Source organism: Drepanopeziza brunnea (genome assembly GCF_022702325.1).
Source record: "Drepanopeziza brunnea f. sp. 'multigermtubi' strain 214-2 chromosome Unknown ctg9, whole genome shotgun sequence".
Taxonomy (NCBI): Eukaryota; Fungi; Ascomycota; class Leotiomycetes; order Helotiales; family Drepanopezizaceae; genus Drepanopeziza; species Drepanopeziza brunnea.
In genome coordinates this window covers 1,206,047-1,233,224 of record NW_027094072.1, presented here as the reverse complement: position 1 = coordinate 1,233,224, position 27,178 = coordinate 1,206,047, and the positions used below count along the sequence as shown (strand labels likewise).

At 47.2% G+C, this 27,178-nt stretch overlaps 3 protein-coding genes across 3 annotated transcripts; 1 reads left to right on the top strand and 2 right to left on the bottom strand.

Annotated features, from left to right (window-relative positions):
- Nucleotides 1–2,753: 2,753 nt before the first annotated feature.
- L3040_005763 (uncharacterized protein) lies at nt 2,754–4,895 on the bottom strand (the record flags this gene model as incomplete). Its single annotated transcript, XM_007288717.2, has 1 exon — nt 2,754–4,895. One exon carries the CDS (start codon nt 4,893–4,895, stop codon nt 2,754–2,756), a length of 2,142 nt encoding a protein of 713 aa, XP_007288779.2.
- A 718-nt stretch (nt 4,896–5,613) lies between these two features.
- Nucleotides 5,614–12,397, top strand: L3040_005762 (uncharacterized protein; the record flags this gene model as incomplete). Its single annotated transcript, XM_066154635.1, has 11 exons — nt 5,614–5,627; nt 5,684–5,698; nt 5,765–6,212; nt 6,919–9,030; nt 9,077–9,422; nt 9,474–9,627; nt 9,680–10,268; nt 10,322–10,336; nt 10,385–10,912; nt 10,965–11,157; nt 11,637–12,397. 11 exons carry the CDS (start codon nt 5,614–5,616, stop codon nt 12,395–12,397), a joined length of 5,175 nt encoding a protein of 1,724 aa, XP_066011484.1.
- A 1,024-nt stretch (nt 12,398–13,421) lies between these two features.
- On the bottom strand, nt 13,422–15,586 carry L3040_005761 (uncharacterized protein; the record flags this gene model as incomplete). Its single annotated transcript, XM_007288715.1, has 3 exons — nt 13,422–14,157; nt 14,219–15,416; nt 15,535–15,586. 3 exons carry the CDS (start codon nt 15,584–15,586, stop codon nt 13,422–13,424), a joined length of 1,986 nt encoding a protein of 661 aa, XP_007288777.1.
- Nucleotides 15,587–27,178: the final 11,592 nt, after the last annotated feature.

The window sequence follows — 27,178 nt, the reverse complement described above, 5'->3', positions numbered from 1 at the left end:
AACTCTTTTTTTAAAACAGCTTTAAGCGCATTTAACGCTTGCAAACGCTGCTCCGCGCTAATAACGTTGACTTACGACTTTTAATCGAAAAGCTACGCTAACTTATACTTTCGAAGACCGCCGTTATTATCGAAAAGATCGCAAAGCTTTTATTAATATTTTAAATTATTAATTAAGTCTTAAAAGCTAATCGGACCGCTTTTAGTTTCATAGCACTTCGAATTCAAGCTTTTAAAGCTAAGCTTTTACTCGTGAACTACGGTTTACGAGCTAAACTTATTATAAAAAGCGACTTACTGCTTTATAACAGCCGCTTATTAGTTCTCGACGTTTAAAACTTGCGCTCGTTACTCGTCTGAAAAGTCTACGACTAAGTATTTACGGCACACTTTAGCTTTCGTAAAACTTATAAGCTCTTTGCAATATAATACTACTAATACGGCATAGCTAGATTCGTCAACTAATACTGCTGCAACTGCTACGCTTGCAAACGAGCTTTAATACTTCGCAATAAAAAACTTAATTTGCTTTAACTTCTCTCGATCTTTTCGCGCTTTTAAAAGCACGTTACTATAGATTTTTGCAGCTTTAATAAAAACAAATACGGCTACGATAACGTCTTTATAATAATCGACCGCTTTTTTAAGCAAGCAATCTCGATCTTTTATCATAAGTCTATCGATGCTAAAAGCCTCGCTAAGCTTTATATTTATTACATTTATAAGTATTTTAAAGCTCTTTTAATATTAACTTCTAATAAAGGACTTTAATACTAGTCCGAGTTCTAAAAAGAATTTAATAAGATCTTCGGCATTAAACTAACTTTTAACACCGCCGCACACTTTAAAACTAACGGTCAAATTAAAATTTATAATTAGTATTTGCAAAAACGCTTCCGTCTTTTCGTAAGCTATTATTAAAACGATTAAAGCGAGTTCTTTTTTATAATAGACTTCGCTTAATTAACGCTCTTTTACGACTTTTTCGGCGGCCTTTTTTTTTTTAAAGTAATTTATAGCTACGCTTTTCGAACTACTTAAAATTAAAGCTTGAAACGACTTAACGACCAAACCCTTTTTCGCAAGCTTAACTAAAACGAAGCTCGCGCTTACGCTAACCGTCACTTCGAAGCTTAAAACCTCGTTAAAAAGCACTTTCAGCGCGCTTAAGACCGCATAGCTAAACAAGCTAATAAATTAAAGCGCTCGATTAACTTCGACGTTAATAATAAAGTTTAATTAAATATGCGCTCGTTCTTTACTTTACGACCGTCAAAGAAGCTCGATAACTCGACGAACGGATCGTTTAAGGTTATCGACAACGTTTATAGCAGCTTTAAACTCAAGCTCTCCGAGTTAATAAAAGTTCACTTAGTCTTCTATTCCGGACGGCTACGAAAAGCTTTTAATAACTTTATTTTTAAGCAAATCATTTTTAAACTTAACTCGATTAATATTATTAACGAACTTAAGTACGAAATAAAAAATATCTTAACCGTACGCTAAACCAAAAAGCACTTTAAGTACCGCGCTTCTTAGCTCGGCCGCGATATTAACTTTACTTAATACCCCGCTTTCGACTTTATATACGCTCTTTTTAAAATACGTAACTTTTATTTAAAATACAAAAAGCTTTTCGACTTTTTCGCGAAGCTTTTCGAATAAATCAAAGCTTATTCAAACGATATTGATAATTACAATCACTTAAGCAGTAATAAAGCAATAGATAAACGCTCGAAGACGAGCTTTTTTTAAACGGAAAAGTAGTATAACGATACGCTAAGTCTTTTAAACGCACCTTATATGCGCTAAGCTACTTCTTTCTTTTTTTCTTTCGTATTCTTCGTATTTCTTTATTCCCCGCTTTTAACTTATAAACCATAGTTCACGAGTCCTTAGCGCTTCTACTTTCGTATATATAAACCTCAGCTACCTTCGACCTTTATACTCGGTAGTTATTAATTTTAAATCATTACTTTAAGATTCTCTTAAGCTCTTATATGAACCCCCGCGCTCCCGTAAGTTCCTTCAAGTAATCGCTTAAGGTCGTCACAATTAGTAAATCTGATTAATAAATCTAATTAATAAATGTAATTAATAAATCTAATTAATAAATCTAATTATTAAATTTGATTAGTAATTATGCATATGCATATTTTTATATATATAAACCTTATAAGGTAACTCCACGCCTTGTAAGGTTTCCTTATAAAGAGGGCAGAATTTTATACCCCCCGTGGGTTCCCCCGTGGGGAGGACTCAAAACTCCGTGGGGCCCCATAGGGCCCCATGGAGCAGCCTATTTCGAAAGGGTTTTCGAAAAGCTATTCGAAAGCTAGCTATATTCGCTCATAATAAAGCTTTAAAAAGCTCTTAATCTCCGAAATTAAAATCGGTAAGTAAAGAAGCACGCGCGCGTTTTTTGCTTATTTTTATTTAGGTATATGAATCAATATTTGATATTTTCTATTATATTGAACTGTTCACGTTCCCCGCCGTTTTTTGCGCTGAAGCGGGACAGACTCTTTTCCCGGCATATACTTTTTTCGCCTACTTTAAGAAAGGGCCACAAAAGCTGCGACGTCAGGGCCCACTATTAGTGAAATGGATTTATTATTCCGATATAAAGTTATTACTTCAAATTCTATTTTCATTTTAAAAAAGCTCTTCAGCGCTTTTAAAACGATTCGAATAATCGCTCAATAATATCACAAAATATTTACAAGTGTAATTTAAATAATAATACAACCCCGATCAAAACAAATCACCCGAAGCCGATAAAGCAGGGGTTGTATGTCTACTTTCGGCCTCGCCATCCGCTACTTCTTTAGCTGAGTTTCCGATCTTCTTTCGCAGAAAAGAATTGCATAGTATGCCAGTAGCAACACTAACGTTCAAACTGTCAACAGTGTAGCTTTGATCACATCCCGGGATATACAAGTCGACGTCGGCTTTGCTCCTCAGATTCCAGCGAAGGCCTTCACCTTCACCTCCTAGCATAAGTATACAAGGGGACTCGGACAGTGGGTCGTCCAAGCAATCCGTTGAAATTGACTTCGGCATATGAGGATCATCGCGCTTCGAAGGAGCGACAGCTGCGAAGACCTTCCATCCCGCTGCCTTTGAATCGACGACGAAACCGGAGGGTTTGTTGACAGAGAACAAGGTGACGTTCTCGGAAGCACCTGCGGAGGCTTTGAGAACGACGGGGGTGAAAGATGCACTGTTGCGCGTTGAGATGGCGATGGCAGAGACTCCGAGGAACGAAGCTGTGCGTATAATACCTCCCAAGTTCCCGGGATCTACGATACTATCAAGTAAGAGAACGAATGGCTTGCGTCCAAAGGTGGATTTCGCAACTCTGATAAAGTTCTCCGTTCCGTTGACTGCAGCTTCTTCTCGGGATTGATAGTCAATGGTGACCTCGAAACCTCCTTGCTGCTCTTCAGATGCGGGTTTGAACTCCCCCAGATGAGTGACGGGAAGTCTGGGCAAGGGGGATGCTTCCAGAATGTATCCGTTGTGTGGACGTCCAGCGCTCATTTTGTCCATGAGCCGAACCCATTCGTTGCCTACTCGAACCACGTCGACGCCATTCTTTCGTGCCAGTCGTTGGAGTCTGGAGTCCCGATTTGCGTCCTCACGATTCTCACCTGTGTAGATGTAGAGTTTGTATAGCTTGCGTTTCAGTATCCTGCGGGACATCAAAGCCGCCTCGACAACAGAGGTTCCATAGAGAAATTCCGAGGCAGGTGTGGTGTATGGTATAGAAAGAGGTATTTTGTGGTCGGCAATGTGCATACTGCGAGGTTGGCTATTTGCAGAATCTCCATGGCGTTGCTCGTAAGGCCTTTTCGCGCCCCAATTGGAGCCTCGTTCGAAAGGCTTTCCACTACGCTCTTGCTTGTCCGATCTGCTGCCCGGGCCGACGGACCTCCCCTCGAACTGAGGCAAAGGGCTTCCCGAAGACGTCTTTTCCCTGAAAGGCCGGCTAGGGGTACTTTCGGAATCTTTGAAGGACTTTCGATCAGAAGAGAGTTTGTGGTGGGAGGCTTCTCGTTCAGAGATGGATCGAGATTTCGAGCTTGTGGTGGCAGAGGAACTACTATTTCCGTAATGCGAGTCTCCAGTCTTGCGCCCAAATGACAGCGAAGGGTATGATGGCTTAGGGGTAGAGCCTTCTGGTCTTTGAGGGAATTTCAGCTGAGGAGAGCGGTCAGATGGACGGGAACCTGACTGGGTTCGAAACTTGGAAGGCCTGGCTGGACGATCAGCATTTCGGTCCCCGGTATATGCCAATTTGCCCGGGTCTCCCCTATTCCCAAATCTGGCTCTCTCTGGCCGACCAGGGCCCTCGGCTTCCTTGGAATATTTCCGATCAGAGCCCTGATCGAATATCGTAGAGATTGAAGCACCACTGCCTTCTTCTTCGAATCTGCCACGCCTCTCTCGAGACTTGGCCTCGCCCGAAGAACGGCCAAATCTGGTGCCTGTTCTAGAGAATGCTGCGGTATTTCCATCGTAAGATCGTGTACCCGTTCTAACCTGTGCCTGTGCCTTCTCCCCCTTGGCCCTCCAAGCTTTGTCTGGGAAGCGATCTCCCTTCTCCTTCTCCTTCTCCCTCTCCCTCAGCTCTCCATATGTCGCCCGCTCATCGTTTTTCTGCCGCCGAGAATTGTGCGGAGGAATGCCTCTCGCTTGCCCGTACTTCTGCTCCTGCGGGTGCGGGCGTGGGACATTTGGATGATCGGACGATGTGTTTCTGAAGCCTACGCCTTTTGACTTGCGAAGCCCTCTGGCTATGGCAGTGTTGACGCTTGCTTTGGCGGCGTATGGGCGAAGCTGACAGGCACACGGGATCCTAGAGGGGACAGTGACGGTCCTGCGCGCCAGCATCAAACTGTTCATCGGATGGATATCGAAGGGGGGGGGGGGGAGAGGAAGTTGGTTTGCCCGGGCGGGCTTAAAATCTGGATCTCGCGACCCCAAAAGAATTTGGAATCGCGACCTGCAGGGATTCTCGGGACCGCCCGCGGTAGGCGCTAGAACCTCCGTAAGTAGTAGTACTACTGTACGTACCTACTACTCCCTGCGCTACCTGCGGACTGAATTCCGCATGTAAGATCCAAGTACGGTAGAAGTAAGTAGGGCGTAGGGCGTAGGACTAGGACGTAGGGCATAGCTGGGACGGACGGACTACTTAGTCAAGGAGCATCTGCACTAGATATACATTATCATTTGGTGGGAAACATGTTGGAAACAGATACTAAATTCCCCCCCCTATTTTAGAGTGCCTGATTCAATGCTCAATGCTCAAGTGAGATATATCTCTCTTCGGAGGTCAGAGCTGTTAAGTGCCTGCGGATAAGCCATACCACGCGTGGGAACGCGTACCCTAAGCATTGGCACCCGTCCGTTCATCCCGACTGACCGCGACCGCGACTTCAACGCCGACGACCAGAACACGCTGCATCTCACGCAGAATCCTCTCTACGTATTGCGCCCGCAGAACCAAGTGCGGTGCAGTGCAGTGCTGTACCTACCAATAAGTAAATACATTTTCATCAACCGGCGGGACTTGCAGCATCCCACGCCCACGCCCACACCCACGCCCATGCCCACGCCCGCGTACCTTCTTCCACTGTGTCCGAGGACCGCTTCTGTACTGTCTACTATTGCCCCAGACAAGTAGAACACAAGTAGGTCGAGACAGATATGTTCCTGCAACGCAAAGTAACAGGATGGCTAGCTGATAAACTGGGCAGTCACTTCCGGACCAGGAACGCCTTCAAGACCAAGATGGCTTCTTCCCACGACCTCACATCCGGCTCTGAGGACACCGCCCATGATACAGCGGATGGTGTTCTACAGCCAGAGACTAAGGCGCATACATCAAAAGAGCCAGAGCAAGAGGGGCATGGGGACGAGAGGCCGCACACGCCAGAACGACATCTGGATCCGGGACCGGGACCGCAAGAAGACGTCGGAGAAGACATCGAGAACACGCCGCCCCATTCTACCTTGTCCCACCGATTTCGAGACTCGCACAAAGAGACTCGCGGACTATCTGTCTTGGTGTCCGCGCCTGCTCGTCCCTGGGAATACCAGCCATTGCAAGGCGCTACAACGGTAGAAAAGGTCTTGAAGGAGACCCCAGGACCCGCAGGTACCACATGGTACAGAATTGAGTATGAAAACGACACCGAAGATACTGTGAGTACCGCTCTCTTGTTTTCTGCATAGTCATCGAGTTTGCCCCGCCCCAGCAACGACCCGCGCTCTTTCGGGCTATGAGCGAGAGTAGGCCGCGTGGCCGACTTCGGGCCTCGAAGACCAGCGTCTGCTCCCACTTCGGGCTCAGCTGCTCACCTTGCCATGTTTTTCCCTCGAAAATCTGCGAGTGGATAGTTACGGACCTTCAAGATGCGCAAATGCAGGGATATTTGTGTTCAAGTGGGCTAGATATAGGTTCCACCATGGACATGCTCTGCAATGGAAGTTGTTATTTAGGTGGCTCACAATTGTGCCCCATTGCCACTGTGCAAGAGCTATTCACCGGCTCATATTGTTTTAGTTTGTCAAGAATCGTAAATGGTCGATTGCTTATTAGCGTTCTTTCCTCCCCCCTCTTTTTGTGCTGCTATGTTGCCTTCACTTTTGAACCTTTCCTTTTCAACCCCCAAACCTTGTTCGATCTTTCGATCTCCGACCCTATCACCGGTGAACTTGACCTCTTAGCTCTCAGTGCATACTATTCTCCTCGAATCTCGTCGAGACTTTCGCTTCCTCATTTCGCTGACTGCTGCCCCGACCAATCTTTCGAGCTTATGCTTTTTCGTGGCTTCTTCAGTACCACAATCAGTCGTTTCCATCTCAAATTAATCGGAGCGATCTCACAGGACTGACATACACCATTCAGGTCTCCTTAGAAAAGCTCCTGCAACTTCGCAACGGCCAGAACGCACTCAACTTCTTCAATGACGGCCCTGACGATTCGAACGACTCTAACGACCCACTAAGCGCAGAGCGCAACATGTCTGGTCAGGCTGGTAAGCGCTTACGCGGGAGACCTCCCAACGTGCGTATCGTGGACAGCTCACATCTTTCAATTGATACCGATTCCGATGAGCAAACCGACAAACAAGCAATCACCAAGAAGCGCCGCCTTGAGAAGGGACGTGTTTCTCTATTGACAAGCAACAGTACTCGCCAGAGCAGCCGAGTCGGCAGTAGAGTCAGCAGTAGAATCAGCAGCCGCCCTGCTCAAACAATCCACGATGAGGAAAGCTCTGAATCGGAGTCCGATAGTCTAAGACCCGCGAGACGCTCTTCGGGGCGCATTAATAAAACGCACATCAAGAGGAAACTCAACCGAGCTGCTCGATCTGACGATGACGCTGATGAACTGGCGGGCCCTATGCAGTTCGGAAGCGATGATGGCTCTGATATTGTCTACCGGCGGTCAAATCATCCGAAGCGCAGCATACGTCAAGGCAAATCCCAAACCACGCGTGGAAGAGGTAGACCTCGTAAGTATGCTAGCTCAACCGCCTCGCCAGAGCGCGCAGAGCCGAGTCGCCGCTCAGGACGTGATCGTGTTGTGAAGAACATGAAAGAGCGAGATATGGACGAAGAGATGTACGCTGACGACGGCCCTACGAAAAACACGCCTAAGGTCCTCAGCATTCGAGAGATTTATCAACCCGTCCCGAAGAATGACCGCTTTGCCTTGTTCCATAACAAGTCTTGCGATGTCTGTTCAGGGGTTGGACCGGATTCTAACAAGGGCACGAGTCCTCTGATCCACTGCCAAGGTTGCTCAACATCGATTCACAAGGTCTGCCTCGGATACCGCAGTACCAGAGATCACGCAGTGACTAAGGTTGGCCACGAGAACTTTGTCTTGCAATGTCGCCGGTGCATTGGTCTTGCTGCAAAGAAGGATCCCTCGGCACCACACTTGGACACCTGTCAAGAGTGCAAGAAGCCTGGCCCCGCTTGCAAGGCGTTCGCTCCAAAGAAGACCACCAAGCAGGAAGAAAAGTTGAGACAGGAAAACGACGGAGACGATCCTATTACTAAGGTGCCTGAGACATTGGTCAACAATGCCGAGAACGTTTTGTTCAGATGTATCTCCTGCTACCGGGCTTACCACTTCGACCACCTTCCAGGTCTCAATATTTCAAAGGACATCGAGGAAGAATTGGGTACTAGTGAGCTTCGGGAGAAGCGTTTAAAGGAGTACACACCGAGATGGCAGTGCAGGGATTGTTACCTGGTCCCTGCCAAGGTTCAAACGCTCGTTGCCTGGAGACCTGCCAATCGTGAATCGTACAAAGAAGGCCAGACTATCTTCGATTTCGATGAAGATGATAAGGAGTATCTTGTGAAATGGACCGAGCTTTCCTACTTCAAATCTACTTGGATGCCTGGTGCCTGGGTTTGGGGTGTTACAGCTGCTGCCATGCGCAAGGCTTTTATCAATCGTGATGAGGGTGTCAACGAGCTTCCAAAGTGGACTAATGAGGAGGCGGTCCCCGAGGAATACCTTCGCATGGAAATTGTCTTTGACGTCCGTTATGACGATGAATTCGAGCAAGAGTCGGAAGCAGACGACAAAGCTTCAATCAATATGGTTCAAGAGGTTCTGGTCAAGTTCCAAGGCCTGGGCTACGATGAAGCTGTCTGGGAGGAGCCACCCAAGCCTTCTGATGAGGCTCGTTGGAGCGACTTCGTTTCGGCTTACAACGAATATGTGGCTGGGAGATATTTGAAGCAGCCACCCGTAGCTGACATGAAGGAACGCCAAGAGAAATTCCGCTCTCTGAACTTCGAGAAGAAGGTTGAATTGAAGAAGCAACCATCGGCTCTGACAGGTGGTCAGATGATGCCTTATCAGATGGAGGGTCTCAACTGGCTGCTGTACAATTTCCATCAAAAGAAGAACGTCATTCTCGCGGATGAGATGGGTCTCGGAAAGACTATTCAGCTCATTGCATTCATGGCATCCCTAGCCAAAGATAATCCACGAGTAAGTGCTACACTTGAGCCTCCAGAGTCCCTGCTAAATTACACAGTGCTGGCCCTTCCTCGTAGTCACTCCCAACTCAACCTGCCCCAACTGGCGACGAGAAATCAAGAAGTGGGCTCCTAGCTTGCGGGTTGTTGCATACTACGGTGCTAAGAAGGCGCGAGACATGGCTATGGAGTATGAGCTCTACCCCGATGGATGCTCTGATCTCAGAGCTCACGTGGTCGTTACCTCCTACGAAGCACCCGTTGATGACCACAGCAAATCCTTCTTCAGACGCATCAGATGGGCAGGTATGATTGTTGACGAAGGTCAGCGATTGAAGAACGATGCAAACTTGTTGTATGTTGCGTTGAAGGCACTGAAGGTCCCGTTTCAAGTCCTTCTTACGGGTATGTATTTTCATCACGTTTCTAACTCTCGAGGGGGACTGACGTTTGCAGGTACGCCTCTTCAAAACAACAAGCGCGAGCTTTTCAATCTCCTCCAGTTTCTCGACACTTCTATCAATGCTGCTGACATGGATGAAAAATACGCCGAATTGACAAAGGAGAATCTCCCCGAGCTGCATGAGCTCATCCGTCCCTTCTTTTTGAGGTAAGATCTTGCACTACTGCATCACAAAAGCCTCCGCTAATTCAAATGACAGACGGACCAAGCTTCAGGTACTGAAATTCCTGCCTCCAATGGCCCAGGTCATCCTGCCAGTTTCGATGAGTGTTGTCCAGAAGAAGCTATACAAATCAATCCTGGCTAGGAGTCCGGAGCTTATCAAATCCATTCTCGGACAGAGCAGTACAGTTCTCAAGCCGAAGGAGAGAGGTAACCTAAACAATATCTTGATGCAGCTCCGGAAGTGCCTCTGCCATCCATTCCTATACAGCTCGGCCATCGAAGAAGTCTCCAAGACGGACACTGCGGACGATGTTCACTCCAAGCTTGTCGAAGCATCTTCTAAGTTCCAGCTGTTGAAGATCATGTTACCAAAATTGCGAGATCGTGGTCACCGCGTACTTTTGTTCAGTCAGTTCTTGATGCAGCTCAACTTGGTTGAAGACTTCTTGAATGGCCTCGGGCTTCCTTTCCAGCGACTAGATGGAACCATTGGATCTCTGGAGAAGCAACGACGTATCGACGCCTTCAATGCGCCAGACTCGGAGCTATTCGCATTTCTGCTCTCTACCCGTGCCGGAGGTGTAGGTATCAATCTAGCTACCGCCGATACAGTTATCATCATGGTATGTTATGCATAAATTTACGCATCATTTTACCAATGCTAACTTCTGGCTAGGATCCTGACTTCAATGTAAATCGTCCGACTACCCTCCCAAACGCCTAGCTAACTTGTTTACAGCCGCACCAAGACATCCAGGCCCTCTCTCGTGCTCATCGCATTGGTCAAAAGAAGAAAGTGCTGGTCTTTCAATTGATGACCAAAGACAGTGCCGAAGAAAAGATTGTTCAGATTGGTCGCAAGAAGATGGCCCTGGACCAAGCCCTCATTGAGAGCATGGGCGCCGAGGACGACGCTGGTGTCGATTTGGAATCTATTCTCAGACATGGTGCCCAAGCACTATTCGCCGACGACGATCGTAACGACATTCGATATGACTCCGCTTCCGTTGACAAGCTCTTGGACCGAACACAGGTCGAGAACACCGACCTAGACGATGAAAAGAGTGCCGAGTCCCAATTCTCATTTGCCCGTGTGTGGGCTAATGACAAGGGAACTCTTTCTGATGATGTCGGCGATGACAATTCCGATGATGTCCCTCCAGATACCTCACTATGGGAGAAAATTCTCAAACAGCGAGAGGCCGACGCAGCCGCCGAAGCGGCCAGAGACGCACAGGCATTTGGACGAGGAAAGCGGGCACGCCAGGTAAGTAATACACTCCTCTACTCATTTTCTGTTGCTAATTAAGAATTGATAGACCGTCACATACCGTGAAAATGAGAACAATAACAAGATGGACATTGATGACCCCTCCCCAGTGAAATCGAGAAAGAAAAAGCCCAATGGATCTGCCAGCGACATTGACTACCAATCCGCTCCCGAGACCGAAATCGATGAAGATTCCGACGCTGGTCTGGTTGCTCTGAGCGAGCTCCAAAACAAGGCAAAAGGTAAAAAGCTCAAACCCTTGCCAACAGGCGCTGTTGCTGTTTCCAAGCCAGTCATCTACTCCGGAGCTAGGACTGGAACGCTTACGCTCTTTCACCCTCTGCTACTCAAGACACAGGTTTCTAAGCAGAACCTACCAGCCCCAAAACTGGCTTCTAGTAGTGCTACGAAACAGAACACCGTGAGCGCTACAAATCAGGGAGTCTCAAAGAAAGCTCAGCCCGCTTCAAGTGCAAGGCAGCCTCTCAAAAATCCTACCAACAGTGTGGCTGCTGCCCAGAAAGCACAGTCTCGCCCCTCTCCAGTTCAGTTGCAGAAGAGAGAAGAGACTGCGGAGAACCCACCCGCTTTCTCTAGCCCTTCAGATTCAAAGGATCATGTTCACCGGACTGTCCAATCGTCGCAAGCTGGCTCAAATTCGTCAAATTCTGCGATCAAATCCCAGAACGTCGAAGCTACTCAAGCTAACAAGATTTCGCAGTCACAGAACCCTTCCCGCCACCCCCCATCACAAGCACAATCCCAAGCCAAGACCGGGCCCTCCAAGACCGTACAAGCCAGCAAAGCTCAGCTTCTATCCCGCACTCCCCCATCTCAGCCACAGTCCCAAGCCAAGGCCAGGCCCTCCAAGACGGCACAAGCCAGCAAAACCCAGCTCCTTTCCCACCCTCCCACCAACAGCCGAGTTTCGCGCAAAAGCCCAGTAGCCAAGCACAATCCCAAGTCCCCCAGTGGAAGGCCGGTCACAACCCCTCCGCTCCCGGCTCCGGTCCTCAAGCCTCCAACCACCTCCCGGCCTCAGCCTACGGCGTCGTACCAGGACCCCACCCTGATAAAGGCGGATTCACCCGTTCCTTTAACCCCGCCCGTCAAAATCAGAATCAAACTCAAGGTCAATTCCAGCATCAAGTAATCCAGCCCCCCAACGGGTATGGTAACGCACATCCGTCCGCGGGATCAGCCTTTAGTCGATGCCCGACGTGTGGGAACCAGCATGCGGAAGGACAGTGTGCAGTCCGGGTCCGGACCACGGCAGAGTGCGGCTACTGTGGCATCGCCCATTTCAGTTTCTCAAAGAAGTGCCCGTTCCTGTGCACGGAAGCGCAGATTCGGATTTTAATCGACACTCTCGACAGAGAGAGCCAAGAGCCTGCACCGCTAGTCAAGGCAGCTAAGGACGCTCTGCTTGGGGAGCTTGCTGGCCGCAGGCGGATGCGGGATGCTCGGGCTCTCGTTAAATAGCTGCAGTTTTTTTCCATGCACAGACCACTTTCTTTCCTTCCATACCGACTAGTCTACACGAGGGAATGGGCACAGGTTTAGGGCTCTGATCGACGCTGAATGGGACTTAATGGCGTTCACTGGACTGGTTGGCTGATAGACGTCTCTGGCGTTGACGGATTGAAATTCTGCCTTGAGAGGACCTCGAAAGACAGTCGGGAGAAAAGTTTCAATATACAGAATGCGATAGAATGAAAAAATCAAATGCACCTTAATCCTACCCGTTCTTGAATTCCAGGCTCTTTTGGGATTGATACTATTGATTTGCTTAGGCTTTTGAGGAAAAGTACAAGGGCCTGCCTGTGTGGATAAGAAATTGTAGAAGTCTGATTTGTCGATCAAGCCTTGTCATCATTACCTACGTATAAAGTAAGAAAGAATAAGGCTTTTTGGCGGTAGTACTAGAGCAAATGCTAAAACTCTCAGCGGTTATACCTCGGTGCGATTATAGGTGCGGTGAAAGCTGTGAGGTGTGAGGTGAGCGTATCTAGGCGAGGGATGGATGGAGGGTGGAGGAAGGGATAGTGGAGGGTGAAATGAAGGCGATAAGCACATCTCTTTTTTTTAAGAAGAAGAAGAAGAAGAAACCAACTCCGACCTGTGAAAGAGAGAGAGGAGCCATCCATATCCCGTCTGCTCGCCAACCTCTTGCGTGTTGGCCTCCCTGCTCGGGAGGGTAAGTGAGTGAGGGAGTGAGTGAGTGCTTGATTGAGAAGATGGAAATCCGAGGCCTTGAGATTCTATGATTGACTAGGTAATTGCTTGCTTGCTAGCTTGTCCGGTTGACAGTACCGTAGATGCCATGCCAATGAGTCGGTGTTGTGGTAAATTATTGGTTTTTATTATCGTTATTGTATTGATTGTATTTACGTCTAGCGGCCGGCATGAGTACAAACGCCTCGCAAAATATGATATAGCCTGCCTTACCCGTTTCTCGAATTATTTCCAAGAGGGTCTTATCTATGTACTTCGTCTCCCTATCTCTCTAGCCCATCCTGTCATCCCACTCTAGCTCAACGTCCCACCTCCGGTCATTCTTCCAGACCTTCGCCCCGTCATTAGACGCCGCAACGGCACTCCTCAGATCGTGTCCCATACACGCCGGGCCGCTCGCAATGACACGTGTTCTGTACTCGGCATTGGCGCGGGTTTCCAGGAACGAGGTGACGATGGCGTGCAGGGATGGCCGATGGGAGGGCAGGTACGTCGTGGTGAAGTTGGCGGACGATGACAGCGAGGAGAGAGACGAGCTGGACTCGCAGGCTTTCTTGATGTCTTTTCCCTCGTGCTCAGGAGTGGCGGCGGGAAACTCGGTTGCGGTCTCGGTTGCGGTCTGGGAGGGCGATTCGCGGGTGATGTAGAGGTGGATCTTCAGGTCGACCTTGCCCTGTGCGGCGCGTCGCTTGAGGGTCTCGAGCTCGGATGCGATCCACTGGGTGCTGGAGGCGCGGCGGATGACCCAGACGAAGTCTATTGCGGCGGTGCTCGGAAGCGAGGTGGCGGCGAGCGCGAGGGGGAGGGTGAGAGAGATGCCGGTACCGCCGGCGATGGCGAGGATGTTGGTAGGTTCGGCGGGGGAGGAGGGGGAGGGAAGAAGGGGCGCTCCGTAGGGGCCGCTGAGCACTATGGGGGTGGTTTCTGGGTTGGGAGAAGCCGCGTGGGAGAGGGCAAGAGTCTTGAGACGGCCAGTCTCACCACGGCGAGCGCGGACAATATACGTGCTGGGTGTGGAAGGTCAGTCGATTGCTTTCCAGGAGGGGAGTGGGGTGTCTGTTGCCTTACTGGTGCGGTATTGCTGGATGCGCGGCGGGCACTGAGGCCACGGTCAACGGATGCGATTGCCAGATGCTCAATGCTGGGAAGGTGAGGAAGAAGTGCTGGCCGACAGCCCAGGTGTCATGGTTGTGCTGGAACTCCAGCCTGACCACGCCGCCGTCCTCGTCGTCGAAGTACTGGAGGCTGGACTGTGCGGAGTGGAAGCCGAAGCCTTTGGACGGATGGAGATGCCCCGTGTGAATGAGCGCGGTGCGAAGGAAGCGGAGCCCTCGATCGAGGCCCCAGATGCCCAGCGACGCGATCATCCAGCACGCCAGCCGACTCCAGTGGGCCCAACACGCACCGAAGTAGAGACCGGCCGCGACATAGTGCGCCTTGCGGAAGAACTCGTGGCCGGTATATCGGGCCACGACGGGCAAGCTGAACACGCTCAGGAAGCAGATGAAGACGAGGGCAACGCAGCCCCAGATGATGTAGGTCTGCTTGATGAACTCCTGGTAGACCTCGGGCTGGGGTTTGTAGAAGTTGGCCTCGATGAGCGTCCATCCGAAGGTGTGCAGGGCCGACTGCACGAGGATGATCCGGCCTGTCCAGCGGTGCAGGAAGTTGAAGGACTGGTAGGGCAAGCCCGTGAGAATGGTGAGCATCGACTCCCGGCTGCCCAGCGCGACGGTGAAAGGCGTCAGAGCGTACGCGAGGGCTCCCACCCGATCGGCGAAGCCGCCGATGCCCGAGCGCTGGTTGAAGAGATTCGTCGTGCCCTTGACCGGCGTGATCCAGGTCTTGTAGACGATGCCGACGAGCGAGAAGATGAGCAGGTAGGCCAGGATGATCATCAAGATGAGGACCTGCAGGCTGGTGGTGTGTCCAAACAGGCCCACGAAGCGCTCGGGCAGTAGCCACCTCCGGACCGAAGACTGGATCGCCCGGCTTGCCCGGTACCATGCGCTTGACTGACCTCGTCGCTGTCCCTCGGCTTCTCTCGCGCTCTTGGTCGGCACCGGCCCGGGCCGCGGTGCCAACACGCGATACAAGACCACGATGGCGAGGATGCCGCCAATGACTGCCCACATGATGAACGTGTACAGCATCGACACATCGTGCATCCAGTAGATGGCGTCGAGATAGGCACACGACCCGGGATCATTGGTGCATGGCAGCGTGCGATCGTGGTATCCCCAGTGCTTCACGAAGTAGCTGTCGTCTTTGCCTCTGAATCAGTCGGTGATCGGGTTGTATGTCATGAATAGATGGATGGGAAGAGGGAAAGGAACGAATAGAATGAACATTCATGATGGAGGGAGAGAGAGAGAGAGACTTACCGCTGGCGACTTGAATATGGCCGCCATGCTGCACAGTAGCGTTGTTGTTCATATCGGCTAGCAGTCAGTCAGCTCAAGATGTCTGAGCCTCGGACGCTTTCTTGATCTTGATATACAACGACCCTCCGTGACCGATCAATTCAAGGAGTTGATGTGGATCTGGACGTGGATCTGGATCTGGATCTGGATCTGGATATGGATCTGGATATGGGTCCCAAGATACATACCTACCGGTACCTACTATTATATAGAACTGTATTCCACCACAGACTACAGACGTCTAGTCTGGCCAAGACGCGAAGCCCACTCTTTAAAGGATGCACATCCAAAGAGGGTAGTAGTTAATATGGAAAAATGCTCAAATGCACTCAATGAAGTGTAAAGGTGTAGGTACCGGTAGTACGTAGTATACAGTACTGTAGTAGATTATACTTTAGACTTATCTCAAATCATGTTAATCCTCGAGGGTTGGATGTGCGATGTGATGTGAGATGAGGTCGATGCAGAGTTTTTCTTTGACTCTTGCCCAGGCCATTAATTAAGCATCCGCTTTGATAAGAGTCCCAAGCCAAGATGATCAAGATATCTAATCAAGATATACTACGTCCTGAGAGAACACGACGGGCGCTGCGGTGCACTGAGGACCATAACCTACACCGTAAGCTACAAGGCCACGAATTCATGACTCTGCAGTTGATCTAGATCCTCGTGTCCATCTTCAACTAGATGTACTCTAGGGCTGCATGTCTCGGCTGCTTTGTTTTGACTGGAACCACAATTATCCGATCCGAGACCTTCTTGTTGTGGGGCTATACCACGTGACATCATTAGAGCACAGACCAGGTAGCAGAGGAGTCATCTCCTTCCCTGATGACTCTTCTCTTCTAGAGAATACAACACCCCTTTTCACTTTCGTTACCAATCCTTTAGCTGGCGACCAACGCCGGGACCGAAACCTGGAATCTCTTTCTGATTCGCAGTCAAGTTGCAAGTTGGAAGTACCTTGAAGAAAACAACCAGCCAAGATCGAGAAGAAGACCCACCCGTGAACTCAACTACCAAGATCATCAAAAACAAGATCCAAGACATCAGAGAAAAGATCCTCCGAGACGAATACGAAAGACCCTCATCGACAAGACCAAAGCAACGTCTCACCTACCTACGAAAATAAACGCAAGAAGAAGTCCTCACATCCAACTCACGAAAGAAGCTGCCCGGCCAGCCCACCCCCCCCCCAAGAAGTACCCACTACAAGCCGACGACACCCGAATAAAACCCAGGAAGACACGGATCAGCCCTCCAACATCTAAGAACACACAAACCAAGACTTGGCCCCATTACGCGGACTCCAATCGATATCAACCAAAGATCATGGGAAAAGCCTTGCTATGAAGACAGACTCTTAAAGATCTATTTGGAACAGAAAACCCCCCCTATTAGCTCCTTCCTCTAATTCAAACGCTCGGACCTCCTCATCCAAGAAGACCTTCCATGAAGGGGGGCAAGCAGCAGTCTGCACATCCTGCCTCAGAACCTTAGAGGAAGAAGACAACATGCACTCTTGAAGAAGAAATAAAAGATCCGGTTTCTGCAAAGGAAGAAAACCAACTGTCTAAGGAAGAAGCCTAACGGCCCTTTACTCTTAGACAAAGATTGTTGACAGATCTTACGCTTCCGCTAACCCTACTTTCCTTCTTCTATAGAAGCAGAGTCTTAAGCTCACCTTTAACAACATACCCTTGGCTGAGAAGAGGTTTCACCTCACCCTTAGTATCAGCTGCCTTAAGATCGGATTCGGAAAGCAACTCTCTTAACGACCTACGCCATCCTTAAGAAGACACTTCAGTTATCAAATTCAGCCCAAGAGCAGAGCTGAGAACGTATTAATCTGAAGACCTACTTAGTATAAGATTCCTTGAAACCTTTACCTAAAGCAATCAATTGCAGAACGCTTGTCCACTTACAACAACACAGGGCAGACTCTCTTCAAATAAGATCTCACTTACGATGTCTCAATCTAAAATGCTAAAGTTTGAGAGATGTAAGGATTACGACGAGGAAATGCTAGCGGAGCTGTGGCTAGATAGGCTGGACTATGACTTCGAGCAAGCAGGCCAAGAAAACCTTTCACTTTCAACGTACCTGAGAGCCATCTTTATCCTGCTTACTGAGGAGGCTAGTAAGAAGTTCAGATCCAACTCCAGAATGAAGGCTATCATGACAAACAGATTGATAGCCATAAATAAGGAAAAAACAGAAGTTGTAAAGTAGCTAAAGGTACAATTCTTAAAGGACGAAGAGCAAATTAAAGAGGAAGACGTGATCACCGAAGTCTTAAACTTGAGACAAGGTGAAAGGGAAAGCTTAGCCTCGTACTATTCCAGAACACTTGCTCTCTTTAAGAAAACCGGAGGGAAGGACCTAGACAAGAGCGAGGTGTCGAGGGCGAACTCGACACAATCGGACTCTGATAGGTATATATTGAAGTCGATTTCCTTAGCATTCGTTAAAGGAGTAGCAGACGATCAGATCAGATCACTAGCGCTCACCAACAACGCTTTGCTCCACCCCTGCCTGTGGCGCGCGTACGAAACCCTCGTGCTGTCTTAGAACGCCTTGAAGAGGAAGGAAGAGATCGAGGCGGAGATCGAGAAGGGGAAATACTACGACCGACTATAGAAGTTTGTAAAGCATTATACTAGCATCTTAGCGCAAGCAGCCTTGGCAGCATTTCAAGACAACCTATATGTATCTTTTCAAACAGCTTCCACATCAGCAAAGCCCGCTCAACTTATTAAAGCTACTTAGCGACAACCGGACAGATCATAAAAGAAATCTTAGCAACCGCAACCCTAAAGCGAGGCCTTCAGACAAAGAACAACAAGATACTAAAGGAATAACTAAAGACCGGGCTACGGAACGACTCCTAATGCAAGGAGCAGCAGTTACAACTAGCTAACACATTCTTAAAACAATACGAATCAACAGAACCAAGGACAAGGCTATCGCCCGGCACTAGCACCGGCTCTTATACCTCTCAGACCGGCCTCGGAATTAAGCAACCCGTTTGTAAACAAGTCTAGAACTTACGTTAAAGATAAAGATAGACCTCTTTGCGTGAGTTGCGGTCATACTAGACACATCAAGCTTAAATGCCCGAACCCTTTACTCTTAGATTAAGAGAGAGCCTATCTTAAAAGCATAATATACCCGGACAAGCTTATGAATTCCTACTACTTGGAGATCATTTCAGAGAGAGAGGAGAGCCCGGCGTCTGCTTCTACCAGTGCCCTCCCCACACTAACGTCCTCGACATTAAGGATGGAAGTCATGTCATTGAGCCAATTCTCAGAAAAGTATAAGAAAGCAAGAGTTGAAGATGTCTCCGATGCTACATCGGCAAGCAACAAAGCAAACTTGAGCAGCTTAGGAGGCCTGAAGTATAAAGTAGCTTTGTCAAACATTAAGGACATCCCAGATGTAAACGTTCGCATGGCCGACAGCAAAGCAAAGAAGAGAGTGAGAATCCATAGGTCCTTAGATGATGCAGAGGTAGTAGAGGCTGTAAAGCAACTCACCAAGAAGACCCTTACGAAGAAACTAAGAAAGAAGAAGACAGAGGAAAAGGAAGGCAAGAAGCTGAGACAGCTAAAAGAGATCGTCGGGCGTGAAGGCCAAAGACCGATCAACTATATGGACTTGGCGTCGAAGTTTAAAACAACCATTAATCTACTAGAGCTATTCCAGCTCTCACTAGAGGTGTCTAAGCAATTCAAGAAGCTGTCTACGAAGAAGAATCTGAAAAAGAAGTCGGGACTTGCTTAGATAGCAAGCAATCAAGCTTTAATAAGCGCACTGCTCGCACAAGTTGCTTTACACATCTATCTAGACGACAAGGCATGGAAAGTCTTATCACAAATCAGAATTAAAGATGGAAAGAAAACAGTTGAAATAGAGCTTCTTATCGGGATGAGCGCTGTTGATCAAGGGTTAAACATAGTATTAATGTCCTTAAGCTTGGCCAAAAAGCTAGACCTGAAGGTGCGCAAGCTTACATCGGAGGGCTACGCCAGAGTCAGTTACGGAATAGCAGATAAGGAGATACACTACTTGGACGAGTTCGTCACGGTTGAGATTAAGGTCTTAAGGATTTAGAAAACAATTCACGCATTCATTCGGGAATCAAATGGTCTTCTAGATACCGAACTGAGTCTCTTATTAGGTCTGCCTTAAATGTTTTTAGTGGACGCAAAGCTCAATATTAAAGAAAGCAAGATAACCATAAGAGGAAACATTCCAGATAAGAAAGAGATCACTGTCCAAGGACCCTTCTTCTCACCTTCCAAGACTCTCAACCTCGTACTACACCCGAAAGAAGAGTCAAAGAAATCTCTCGACAACCTCACGGTAAAATTCGAACCCTTAGAATCAGATGTCTCTATTACTAAGAATGATTCTAAGCATGAGTCCGAATCTAATAATACTAATGAATCTAAGCTCTCAAGAAACTAGATTGGCAAGAACGCCTTAGGACTAGCGATAAACTCATCTAAGGGACTAAGCTTCACCTTTCAACTCCTTCACCTTCGAAGCACTTACAAGTGCTCCTTCCCTTTCTTAACACGAATTCCTCTTCACCCCTTTATAACTACCCGACAAGACCACTACTCAAGGTCCAAACTATCTCTCCTTCCTAACCTTCTACAACTTTAGCAGAAGATTCTTAAACCAACGAGTCTTAAACACAAAGAAATCATCATAGGAACCCCGAATCGAAAAGGAAGCTTATCTAAGAGTCCATCTATCTCGAGAAGCATTCGACCAACCTTTCTATTAATCTAGACAGACACTCTTCTAAGATACCCAACAAAGTCACTAAAGGAACAGCAACTATACTAGCAAAATTCTGCTCAATGCAAACCGCCGCTCAACCTTTCTTAACGCCGAGAAGAGTAATTCGTTTGCTTATAGAGTGCCCGCCAGACGAAGTCCTAAGCTTATGGTTATCCAGCTGTAGCTTGACCTTCGGAGATAGAATCCCCTTAGATAGATTGAAAGAAGTCTAGATCTTAATATACATATACCGAAGACTGAACAGTGCTAGGTTAAACGACTTCTTTTATACGGACCTGATCACACACAAGCACCGAGTACTTGATAGAGCGGCTCTAGTTGCAAACAACGTCTCAAGGCGCTATCCTTTAATGAAACTTACTTGGCTATACAAGACAATCGAAGAAAGAGTCAAGAACGGGATCTTCGAAAGCACGATAGCAGCGAACGGCAAGCTTTCAGATTGGAACAGCCACCTTAACCTTATACAAAAGTCGGTAAAGTCGAAGCCTAGAAAAAGAGAGTTCAGAGTGACCTTTGATTACTCTAAGGTAAAGGAGAAAGTCCTCGGTTGTACTCTAGTAGGATTGGGCGAGTGCTACGACTATCTCAGCTACCCACAACACTAAGTGTTTTGCTAAATGGATCTAAAGAATGGCTATTAGAGCGTCTTAATACACTTAAAAGATCGCCATATATACGCATTCTCCGCTCCAAGACACCCACAAATGCAGCTAACACGCATAACCTAAAGAGGAGCTAGTTTTGCGTTCATATATAACGAACTAATAAAGATTGTCTTTGATCTAATACCTAGGTCTTAAATAGCGATAAACGAAGGATAGGATGATTCGGAGCCTTCATTGTTTTCACTATTGTTTGATGAGAAAAGGGAAGTCTCCTTCTTAAAGCTAAAGTATTATATAAACGACGTCTTTTCGAGAGCACGCGACTTTGATAAGGCCTTCACTTTCCTAAGAGACCATTGGTTGCTACGCTTGCTATGATCGCAGTTGAAGCTCAGCTTCAAGAAGTGCTCCTTGTTCATAAAAAAGGTCATAGTGTTAAGGGTAACCTACAAGTCAGGAGAAAGAGCATTAATAAAAGAAAAGAGGGCAAGAAACATCAAGGAATGGCCGACCCTGTTAAACGCTCAAGAGATAAGGAGGTTTCTAGGAGCTATCTAAATCACTAGGAATTGGGTCAAAAACTTTGCGGAGATAGCTAGACCTTTATACCGACTTATAAAAGATGTGCCTTGAAAATAAAGAGATGCAGAAGCCTTGTCTTTAGCGTTGCTTAAGGATCATTGCAATCAAACCTTAGAACGATTCGGCTATGTCCTTTATAAACCTGTTTATATGTACACAAATGCTAGCGCTTACGCAAGAGGATGTTGCATCACACAAATCTAAGATGATGGAACTGAAGTACCTTTTCTGTTCGACAGCTTCACTTTATTTAAGACGCAAAGACACTACGGAACGTACAAGCGGGAGTTATTAGTAATAGTAGAGTTCGCTAGAAAGTTCAATTATATGCTTAAATGCGATAACGATAGCACTCTCTTTACGGATCATTAACCGCTAACCCACTTCTTTGCTTCTAAGTCTATTCAAGAAGAAATTTACGCGAGGTAGGCGACGGAACTTAAAGGACTCAACATAGTGATCAAATACATAAAAGGAAGTCGAAACTTAGTTGCAGACGCCTTGTCTCGAACCATCTTCCCCGAAGACGAGTATCACGACCAAGATTTCTCAGACTTTAGCAGCATCTTAGACACAACCTAAGATAGAGAATAGATCTGGAAAGACGGGAAGAATAGCTACGAAAAGCTCTTGGATAAAGTGGCCGACCCGCTAAAAGAAAAGGAAATAGAGAAGATCCAGACAATAAAAAGAATGCTAGATCCTGTAGTTATCTCTCAACTTGCAAGAGTAAATAAGAGAGACATCAACTTCCTCTCTGCACTCTGCTTGATAAGAAGAGTGCAGTACAAAGCGGGATTAGAGCCGATATCGAAACATGCAAGGATCCCTATCTATGACTATGCAAGCTTTAAGACAGCTTCGATATTAGAAGACAGAACAAAAGCATACGAAGAATATCCTTGGTACTTTAATATTCTAAGGTTCTTGACCTAACACAAATTCCTAGATCAAGCAGACAAAGTCAAAAGAAGAGCTTTAAAAACCAAATCAGCAAAATACAAATAAGAAAGCAAAACGCTGTAGTTCTTTTAGAAAGGCACCTAGAAGACATGCTTGATGCCAGGACAAATAGCAAATGCACTAAAGGAAGCACACGACCAAGGAGGACACTTTGCGACAAGAATCACCTTGAAGAAGCTAAGACAAGTATAATAGCCGACGATAGCGAAGGATACCTACTTATATATCATGGGCTGCATGAAGTGCGCTAAACACGGTCTAGCGCAAAGATCACAACCACTCTCTTTAGTAATAGTGTCGGCTCCGATGAAACTGTTAAGAGCGGATTTCTGTAGACCATTCCCCGGAGTACCCAACGAATACAAATACTTATTGGTCATCATCGATTACTTCTTAAGGTTCCTTTGGACTTTTCTATGCGCTGCAGCAGACTCGAATCACGTCATGAAATCTTTGGAGGCCTTGTTTCTGCAAGAAGGCTTGCTTATAGGCTTTTATGTAGACCTTGGTAGCCACTTCGAAAGGATAGTGAAGAAGTTCATGAGAAAGAAGGGAGTGCTTTAGACGAACTCACCAACCGTATCAAAAAAATCAATAAGGATGGCTGAAAAAGCAATTGACATAGTATAAAAGGCCTTTAGCAAAACAACAAGCACATTCCCGGAGAAACTCCAGTCAGTCATGTTCGAAGTCAATGCGAGAGAGGTACAATACTTAGGATACTCGCTATTCAAGATCCAAAGAGGATTCGAACCAAAAGCAGCGATTGACAGAGCGTTTCTAGCGTATTATGCGAGAGTTATTCACGAGACTCTCTTTCAACAAGGCTTCCTCGAAGGACTGTAAGGAGCTGACTCCGAGGAGAACGAAGATTGGAGCAACGCAGTTATGGAATATATAGCAAAGCATGAAATTCTTCGAAACAACGTTCACGACTCTTCGACTAGAAGGAAAGATAGAGAGGAAAGAGACCAACGGAAGCTCAAGAGGCTCACTCTTAAAGCTTTAGTGATGCTTTACGATCACACTATAGCAAGCCAAAAATTGCGCCCTTCTTAAAGAGGACCTTTTAGAGTATCAAGGTTGGGAAGAGACTACTCAAGATCGTATACCTTAGAACAAATCAACGGCAAAGGAATCTCGAGATGCTTTCATATCGATTAACTGAAACCCTTTTATCTAAGAACAGCATATTTAATCAACGGAGACGAAGAGCGATTACTAGTATATCAAAACCTGAGGGCAGGCACGGCAGAGCACTCCTTGCCGGTTGAGGCTAGGAACAAGAAGAAGATACAGCAGATGGAAATCGAGTCTATTGAAAGAGTTTGGAGATATTAAAAGAGCTGGGAAGGCAGAACTACATTTGCAGAGGACTAGGAAATTGAGATAGCGAGAGGATGAGGAAGGAAGTATAGAAAGGCATAAGCATACTAAGGGTTAAGAGGTCGATATTCAAGAGTTGCTCGAAGGGTTGCTGAAACAAAATAGATAAAAGGAGTATCAGTTGAACAAGACATAGGAGCTCAGTTCTCGGGACGAGAACTAGTATAGAGGGGACATGTTGTGGGGCTATACCACGTGACATCATTAGAGCACAGACCAGGTAGCAGAGGAGTCATCTCCTTCCTTGATGACTCTTCTCTTCTAGAGAATACAACACCCCTTTTCACTTTCGTTACCAATCCTTTAGCTCTTCTCTCCCGTCAAGCGAATCCAGCCCCCAACCACCAACCACAAATTACCAACCACCAACCCAAACCCCCGACTCAATCCCCAATCCGACCCTTGGACCCTTCCAATCAGTCCTCTCGCCGGTCGAAATAGTACCTTTCCAAAACCCCCTTCGGCCCTTCGGCCCTTCGGCTTCCCCGTACAATCAATTGTCAGCCGAAGCCCTCGCACCGCTGCAGTATGCCTCCTCCATCCCGAATCCCCCAGCTCGCCCAAGAAGAGACACCCAGAACCACTTGCATCCCGTCTCTTCAAGCAACGAAAACTGGAATCAAGCCCTATAACAGTAGGTATGGACAGGGGAGGGGGGACACGTAGAGGAGGTGGAATGGGTCTGCTTGCAGCCAGGGACCAGAATTGGACGGGCCGAAGCCGGTACGGTCCGGAGCATTCTGTTCTGACTCCAAGGCTCCACGCTTCAGCTCCGTATATATGTCTGGCAATGACAGAACCCCTTGGAAAAATGGACCTGGCAGTATTCAATCGATTGATCCCCTTCTCGAGGCCATGAGAGATGGGAAAGTGCTACGGCTTCGACGCCAGAACCAAGCCAGGTAGAGGTCTGCATAAGAAGCTTGAAACCCTGTTGTTTCCTTGTCCTCTGTCTCTTCTCTGTCATCTCGAAATAGGAAGGTAGACCAGGAACGGTGAGGAAGGACAGGCAGGTAGGGTATACATATCCAGACTTCAGATCCGGTGTCTTGTCATCCTCAATGTACCTCTCCTGCATGCTATCCCTCTCTCTCTACGTATTTGCGTGCATTGCTCAAATTGAAATTGAAATTGAAATTGAAATCTCAAAATCCTTCTCTCTTCTGTCTCATGTGCTTACTGCTTCCTCCTAGACGTGCCGTTTTCTCTTGCTTGATTCCATCCGCCACTGGCACAAGACCCGCGTAGAAGAGCATAGCTGCAGGCAAATTCTTTCCGGTTGTTTCTGCATTTCTTATCTTGCCCGTTGCACTTGGCCCACTGACCAACAGGCTGCTGGGAGCTCAGGCATGACCAAGCCCGTGTATAGCAGCTTTAAAGCAAAGGTTCTCACTCTACTCTGAGTGGGGAAATCGGCCCTTCAGAATACTCCTTAAACAGCGTTCTTCTTCCCACGCGTTCTTTTATCGCCGCTCCAAAGACGCAGTTTTGTATTCAATTTTTTGGCCGCCGAGCAATTCAAGTCCCATCAGGCAAGGTGGAGAGGAGAAATCAATTGCACTCGAGGCCATGGTTCAAATGACAGAGCCTTTGGGGAGAAAATTTCCCCGCCGTAGAAAGTGCTGCCGACTATACTCTGCCAAAAGGCGAGCTGCGGCACTGTCCAGCTGAGCAGGAACCTGGAACACAGACTCTGTTTGTAGCTTCACATGCTGTTACCTGGAGACTGGTTAGGTGCCTGCTTAGTCTTTCTCTACTCCAGCAATCCAAGGATGACTGTTAGTAGTGGACGATGCTACTGGGGTATATATCTGGGGTACATATCAAAGAACTCATCAGCCTTCTGGATCATTAGTATTACTCCTTATACCTATGCAAAAAGACGCAGATATCTACCGTGCATGTATGGTCTTGAGAGATTTGGAAACAAGAGAATAAATACAAGTTGTATTAAGACATTCTACTGATTCACAGAAGACCACCACGCAGCTGAGGCAAACGAAAGAAAATTCTACTTCTATGACTGTCTGTCTGTGTTTCTATGATTACATGCCTGCCTATATTGCTATTTCCGCTGTGTCATCAAGCTAGCGCCGGATGTAAAGTGACATCGACATTGGGTGAAGTTACCTCTGACTAGGGAACCCAAATGTAAACAAAAACTCCTGGTATAGTATACCTTCTATCCTTGCATAGAAAGGTCCGAAGTGATTTGGCTGGGGGTCAGCGTGCACTTCACTTTGCCCTTCTTGTACGCTCCTTTATTGCAGCATTCAAATTTATACAACTTAATCGTCATATTCGGCGGCGGCCGCCTAGCTCGATCAGAGTTTTCTTGCAAATACAGCCAATCAAATCGATTTCCCCGACTATAGTGAATAGCGGATTCACGCGTATTCAAGTTTGGCGACGTATCTAAGAGGCAAGGCTACGCTAATCATTCCCTTTTGGGCATTTGTATCTTCACTCCCGCCTTCGATCTACGACTCAACACAACTTCTTCAACTATATAACCTCTTCCTCGACCACACCATCCTCTTCATCTACACAAGTCTCTCATCAACCACACAACTCTTTCTTCAATCATAAAACCCTTCCCCGATCACACTTCTCTTTCCTCAAGGACACCCAAGCCTTTCTTCAATTATACAATTCTTCCTGTTCACACACTTTCACCCGTCAACCCTCGGTCTGTACTAGAAGTAAGTATCTCTTCTTTCCTCTGACAATATCTCCGTTTCTTTGGGGTGCTAGAACCCCGATCTAGATCCATCCACATTCGTGCGCGGAAGTCGAACTCCCCTGTCCTCTTCTGCAGTCACCTAAAGAAAGAAGTACCGCTGACTCAAGTCTTAAACCAGATCTATTTACTCTTCTGAGATCGGGATACTTCTTGTTCATACACACCTTCGCCCGTCAATCCTCACTTTGTAGTAAAAGTAAGTACTTCTTCCAATGAAAGTTCTGTTTTCTTTAAGATGCTAGCACCCCGATCTAAATTTATTTAAATTCGTGCGCCGAAGCTGAACTCTTTCATTATCTTTTGCAATTATTTAAAAGATGAATTACCGCTAACTCATATCTCAACCTAGATCTACTTTTCGAAGAACGGAAACCTCAACAATACAACTCTTCTTTCCAAAGATACGGCACCTCTTCCGCCTACACCTTCGCCTATCATTCCTTGTTTCGTGAAACAAGTAAGCATTATCTTTTATAACAGTTCCGCTTTCTTTGAGCTGCCAGCATTG